At 42.1% G+C, this 6,947-nt stretch overlaps 1 protein-coding gene across 1 annotated transcript in view; it reads right to left on the reverse strand.

Annotated features, from left to right (window-relative positions):
* The window catches only part of CHMP2B (charged multivesicular body protein 2B), a 21,050-nt gene extending 16,135 nt beyond the window's left edge, over positions 1-4,915 (reverse strand). Inside the window, exon 1 of the mRNA XM_015817717.1 lies at positions 4,753-4,915. Within this exon, the coding sequence (XP_015673203.1) occupies positions 4,753-4,786 (34 nt within the window). The 5' untranslated portion in view covers positions 4,787-4,915. The remainder of the gene's footprint in view (positions 1-4,752) is intronic.
* Positions 4,916-6,947: the final 2,032 nt, after the last annotated feature.

Raw genomic sequence — 6,947 nt, forward strand, 5'->3', positions numbered from 1 at the left:
GCGCACAGTCACTCATGCCCTCGTCACCTCCCGCCTGGACTACTGTAATGCCCTCTATATGGGGCTCCCTTTGAGGAGCACCCGGAGGCTTCAACTGGTCCAGAATGCGGCCGCGCGGGCGGTGTTGGGAGGGACTCGTCACTCCCATGTAACGCCGCTGCTGCGCGAGCTGCACTGGTTGCCAGTGGCCTTCCGGGTGTGCTTTAAGGTGTTAGTTACCACCTTTAAAGCGCTCCATTGCATAGGACCTGGCTACCTCCGAGACCGCCTTCTGCCACAGATTCCCTCCCATAGACCGGTACGCTCCCACAGAGTGGGTCTCCTCAGGGTGCCGTCGGCCAAGCAATGTCGGCTGGCGACCCCCAGGGGAGGGCCTTCTCTGTGGGTGCCCCTGCCCTCTGGAACGAACTACCCCCTGAGATCCGGATTATTCCGGATCTCCTTACTTTCCGCTGCGCCCTCAAGACATGGCTTTTCCAACAAGCGGGCCTGGCCTAGGGAGGATTTTTAATTTGGGTTCTTTAGAAATTTTAATTATCACAACACAAAAATTTTGGTTTTAATTTGGTTTTATTCGGTGGGGTGTGTGGGTCTTTCTTTGTTTTAATAATGTTGTGAGCCGCCCTGAGTCCTTCGGGAGAAGGGCGGGATACAAATTGGAATAATAATAATAATAATAATTATATTAGCATCTTTGGATGAAGGAAGGATACATCACATCTCAAGTCCTGGAGAACAGACTGAATATGAAACTAAGATAGAATTGCTCATTGTATGTTGAGACCTGTCAACACCAGCACTATTTCTATATGGCAAACAATGCCAGGAAGAAGGTAAATTGTGATTTAGAGATCCTTCTGAACTTATGAATCATACTTGACCAGGAAGTAGATGCCACGACTAGTGGGACCTTTTCAAGGACGCATTTTATGATTCAACATGCCACCCAATCATACAACCCAGTACACTTTATATGGCTATCTTTAAAGTCTTAATGCAGACATGTCAAACACAGGGCCCGGGAGCCAGATGCGGCCCGCAAAGTGGTTTCATGTGGCCCGCGAAGCCATCCTGGAAACAGTGAGGGAATGGCCCCCTTTGCCTTAGCCCTGGCCCAGGCCGGCGGGAGCCAATGTACAATTTTGTGGTGGCCATCTATGCTGAAATGCATTCAGTCTTAGCTCCACAAGGCCATCTGGAAACAGCAAGGAACCAGCCTCTGCTGCGTCGGCCCTGCTCCCTTGGTGCATGCTGGGGAGGTGTCACCCTTTGTGAGGAATGAAGAAATGCACCATCGCCTGGAAGTGGCCAGCAAATGGCCCTCGCCTACTTCACCTATCCGGCTTGATGGGCTCCAGGGGAGGGGTTTTGGCAGGCAGCGGGGCGCTCTCCTCACAGCGCCGAGAAGCTGAGCTGGGCGGCGCGAATCCAAAAAGAAGCACGACGATGCCCAGCCCCCAGCTCTCCTCACAGCGCCAAAAGGCTGAGCCGGGCGGCGTGAATCCAAAAAAAAGTGTGATGCCACCCAGCCCCCAGCCTGCCCAGTTTCAGCAGGCAGCAAGGTGCAAAGCTGACGAGCTTTGCACCGCTCGGCTCAACCTCTTGGCGCTGTGAGGAGAGTGCCCCGCTGCCTGCCGAAAATGGGCAGGCTGGGGGCTGGGTGGCATTGCGCAGGTAATGTTGACTCTCACACTGTTAATGGCATCCCCTCTCCCAGAGCCCACCAAGCCAGATATGTGAAGTAGGTAAGGGCCATGTGCTGGCTACTTTCAGGTGATGGTGTATTTCTTCATTCCTCACAAAGGGTGACACCTACCCAACTGTGTTTCTTGCTTGTTTTTCTTCCTCCCTCATCTCACATATTTTCCCACCACTCTGTACTTAGGAAGGAAAGAAAGAAGGAGAGAGAGGGTCTGAGGGAACTCCTGCCTTAGTCCTGCCCTGCTGCCCTTTCACCATCCCAATGCCCCCTCCTCCTGGCCTATCCTGGGGGTTTCCCATCCTATTGCTAAGGAAGCTTTGGATACGAAGCCAGGTCTACTCTGCCCCCTTGGGGAAGTGGGTCTGGGCTTGCTGCCGCAGGTGCTCAAGGGCCAGACTGGGCATTTGATCTCTGCTGCCCAGGGCTCCGAGCAGCCCGCACCAGCATCCAGCCCCCCCTGCATGGCCTGAGAGGAACAGTGAGGCTCCTCCAGTGGACCATGCCTTGGCACTTGCCCTGGTCCCATCCCCTTCTGCCAGAGACCCTCAGATCTGTCCCACTCCTGCCCAGGCCCCCACAGGCACCCTTGACACGAACGATGTACAGCTGGCCATGCCCACTCAGTAGGCCATACCCACTCCATCCACGCCCACCCAGTAGGCTGCACCCACCCTGGCCACACCCACCCTGGCCACAGCCTTCCGCCCCCCCAAGGGCAACCCCAATGCTGATGTGGCCCTCAATGAAATTGAGTTTGACATCCCTGTCTTAATGGAAACTGTAATGTTTCAAGAATGCAATGATCTATATAATTACTGACTTAAACTCTGTACCTTATTTTACTTTTCACTATTTTCATTTGTTATTGATATGGTTTTGGGGAGCAAGAGTAATGATTTGTATTTTAACTGTATTGATGTTTTAATTTTGTAATATTATACCCCTGTGCAAATTTCTGAGCACTGTTTGATTGTTGTGAAGTTTACATTAAATACAAATTTAAAAATAAAAAATTGTCTTGACAACTATTATGCCTTTTAATTAGTTCTCATGAGAACAAAGCCACAGCAATTTTACTTGGTCTTCAGATTTTCTGCTCATTCATTCTTAGTGATACTGCTATACCGTTCCTACTTTTACCTTTAATATTGGGTTTGTTTTGTTATCATAACTGTTTTGCATGTCAGAAGGATGCATAATATAGGACAGCTTTATCACCTGACTGGCCTAAATTTTAATAAGCAATCACAGAAATTTATATTTCCTAGAGAACTTGAATAGAAAATTTAAGTGTTCTGTGAACCATTTATAATATCTGTATAGTGAAATGATAGCAAGAACATTAGAAAAATGGAATCTGAAAAACATTGTCTCCCCTCCTTTTATTTTTACAATCACTACCTTTCAGAAGCCACTTGAGTTTATCAATGATAGTTTGGATTTGTCGGTCAATATATTTTCCAGTAGACTTAAATGTACAAGTTGAAAGGTTATCCTTAACAAGAATTCATACATTGTAAAACGGATGCTACTTTTTCACCACAATATATTTTAAAATTAAATCAATATGAAAATTGGGGAAAGTAGAAAACTTAGATTTAAATAGCCGTGGCATGTAAAAAATATTCAGCATTCAGTAAACACATTCCAAAGCTCCATCACTATTGTAATTTCAGTCTCAATTCACAATAACTATAACAACAGTTGCTTCAGTCATAATAAAATTCCCTTTTGCCCACAATAAATCTCTTGCTTCAAAGCAGTTCAAAACATTCCCCTGCAGTTATTTATTCTGTAGAGAAAGGAAAAAAACTCATTTGAAATGCAGAGACTTCTGCCTTTTGATCCTGCGATTGTTTGAGTTGTGATATAACTATAAATAGCTTGTCACTGTGTATGTGTGTGCATCTATGTGTGTTCTCTTCATATAAAGATATCTGGAAGAAAATGAAGATATACTTTTTCTTTTTTCAAGAAATATATAGCAATGCTAATACAAACCATTATTTTGGGGATATTAATCTCTCTTGAATCTTGAAAAAGTTTTTTTCAAACTATTTTTTATGCCCATCAAATTCCAAAGTAGGGTTTTTTGTTTTTGTTTTGTTTTTTTAAAAACCACTTTGAAACATTTTTCAGTTTTTTTAAAAAAAATATACTTCTATTTAGACTATTTCTAGCAATGTTTTCAATTTGCTATAAAAAGCAACTTTTAAGTATCTTACCATCCCTTTAAATAATCTCTTTTCCATTTGAGCAGTTTAGTTCTCTATAAAGTTTACTTTAAAGTACATACAGCATTTATCTGAAAGAGATTATAGCTTCCTCAAATTCCTTTAGATTTAAATTAGTTTCCATGAGAATTTTTTTCAGTCTAAATGTATAGTTCAATTTCATTTGCTCAACAGGGTTTACACTCATAAAACAAACCCGAAAATTAAATAACCTGGTATATTTGTTTCTACTAATTCTACAAACTATTTCAACAATATCTATATGACAAGAGTCATTCCACTTCCACTCTACCTTTTTAACTATGCAAATGAACACCCAAAGCCACCTACATATTTAAATCAACTACTACAGGTCAAGCTGAAAGTGAGAAACATGTAGAGTAGACCAAAGGGCAAGGAACCCAACCCAGAAAGTATCATGATTGCTATTTAACATCCAGAATATTTTGGCAATCACGGGGCTGAGCGGGAGGGGGAGTAGTAGAATGGATAGTCATAACCCCCCCCCCCCCCCTTGGTTTTGTGTTAAAGTGTTCTTAGCATGTCATTACTATTTTATTTTTGGCCGGTCAAAGCGGTCCTGAGCGTGTAGTTTGAGCAAATTTTATGTCGTCTTAAAGGATCCAGAGTCCTTTGGGACCTCGGTTCCATTCAATTCTCTGGACACGCTGAGACTGTAGTCTTCACCCGATGCATACCCGAAGGGAGCTATAAGAAGGGATACATCTTTGAGAAATTAAGGGAACCTCTATTGCAAAAAGGAGCGGCAACCCCATCCCACCCCACCCCCCAAAAAAAAACAGGTTTCGGCCTCACCGTCCACCGTCTTCTTCTTGAAAAGCGAAGCCATGGCGGCGTCCCAGCACCCGAAACGAGTCGAGCCACCGGCCTCCTTCCTCGTTCTCAGGTGACCAGGAAGCAGCTTCAGCGCAGAGAGACGGAACCAGGGGAAACCCGCCTCCCTTGCTCTGCAAACGCCAAGGCCGCAGCGACTGGGAGCGAGCAAGCGAGCAAACGGCAGCGCTGGAGGTGGAGCCGGATTCGGGCTAGGCTGGGAGGCGTTTCTGCCGCCGCGTTCGCCTCTCGCCTGCCTTTCCCAGGGCTGCGGCTTCAGCTGCGCGCAGTTTGGCGTGATAAGAGCGCGCTGAGCGTCAGCTGGGCTGCTGTTGGTCCCCCAGAACTGTCACCTCTGAAGGGGAAGCGACAGCCGCCCGCTTCTTGTACGAGCACAGCGCATTTGGGAAGGCTACCCGAGTTTGGATAGCTCCCAAGCACCCTCATCTCTTTAACTTCATTCTCCGTCCTGAAGAGGCAATCATTGTCGAAAGGAACATTCGCCTGCCATTTTTATTTTTTTTTTACAAGGGAAGAAATGTAACAACCTCTCAAACCAGGCTTGTTTACAATTTCTTGTAAAGCAATAGCTTGAAGATAGAAAACAAGCAACACCTTAAAGATTGAGAAAATAGCAGTTAGCTGGTAAATGATGGCTTCAAGAAATAGCCTTTTCCAGCTCCATGTTTACCAGGAATTAGAAGTTAACCTGTACAAAACTGTCTTTTTCTTTTTAAATGTACTGTCAGGTACTTTTGCTGCCTAAGAGAAGGATTGTATAATAATTTTTTTCAGATGTTTAAATGTGGTGGCTATTCATGGCTGGAGCTACTGTTAGGCTTAGAAGATACTTGAAGGTAATGCAGACTGCAAAATCCAAGCAGCTATTCTGCCTGATGATATAAATATTTTGTGCATTAGGTAATCTTGTATTGACTATACATTCTTGAAAGAACAGAATTTGACAAATGGCTAGGTGGACTTTTTTTTAAAAAAAACATCCTGCTTTTATACTTATAAATAGGAATACAGTTTATATGATACTAGGAAATTGCCAACTTTATTGCTAGAGGCACTAAGATTCTTGTTTATCTTTTGCCACCTTCTTTGGCAATGATTTGTGTAAATACTTTCATGAATCTATACAAATAATATAGTATTCAACAAACCAATTGATTTAAAGTAATGATATAGTCACTTAATTCATCCAAATAGATCAATATAACCAAGGAAAAATGTTACACTTTGGGATGATATGTTACTGAAGAATCATGAAGTGAATGCCATGATGAATTTATAAGATCACCTAATATAAATTATTGCCAAATATAAATTATCATACAGTAATTTTGAGGAAAAGAAAATTATTTTTTAAATGACAGCATGTTCATAAATGATATATTTTGTCTTTCCAAATAAATAGCTAATAAATATAAAGTCTAAAAAAGAATCATAATTTTCACTGTAAATACATGTTTTCTGCAATAATTACAATCACATTTGAATAATATCCACTGATATACAGGCATATTCCAAAAAGGCAGTAATTTTTAAATATAACTTATACTTTATTTTAAAAGTATACTTTTAAAGCTATATATTAAAAATCATTGCAAATTTTCATCATCTTTTTTTAATTTTTAGCCATGTTTTCAAATACCTTGAGAACAAGACTCTATCCTTAATGCAGATAATAAAACAATTACCTTAGAATTAGACATATTATTTGAAGTCAGCTTTAATAATAGGTAGTCTTTTCCTGTTCTGATATCCAACTGCTTTCTTGATAATTCATGACATTTCTGGTTCTCATTTGTAGCTGAAGTTGAACTCTTCATACTATTTTGTAGCATCCTCTGAAAGCATCCGACTGAGGTTATAGCTATGTAGCTAGATTTATTCTGAACGTTCATATCTAATAGCTAGTCATCCTATTTTTGAAATTTTCGTGTAAGCCTGAAGATTTGTATTGCCAACTCCACACATGCTGAAGTGCATTCACCAAGACAGCTACTCCAATAGATATGCAGGACAAGTCTTTCTTCGTATTTTTTCAGTTCCTATTATGTCTCAGGCTCATAGAACCATTTCAACATAGTTAAAGTATTAACCACTGAAGTACTCTTTAGTTTCGTAAATTATACTTGCATTTTCTTGTTGTACTTCCTGAATTTTCA

The sequence above is a fragment of the Protobothrops mucrosquamatus genome, unplaced genomic scaffold (genome assembly GCF_001527695.2).
Source record: "Protobothrops mucrosquamatus isolate PMUCROS unplaced genomic scaffold, P.Mucros_1.0 scaffold624, whole genome shotgun sequence".
Lineage (NCBI taxonomy): Eukaryota > Metazoa > Chordata > Lepidosauria > Squamata > Viperidae > Protobothrops > Protobothrops mucrosquamatus.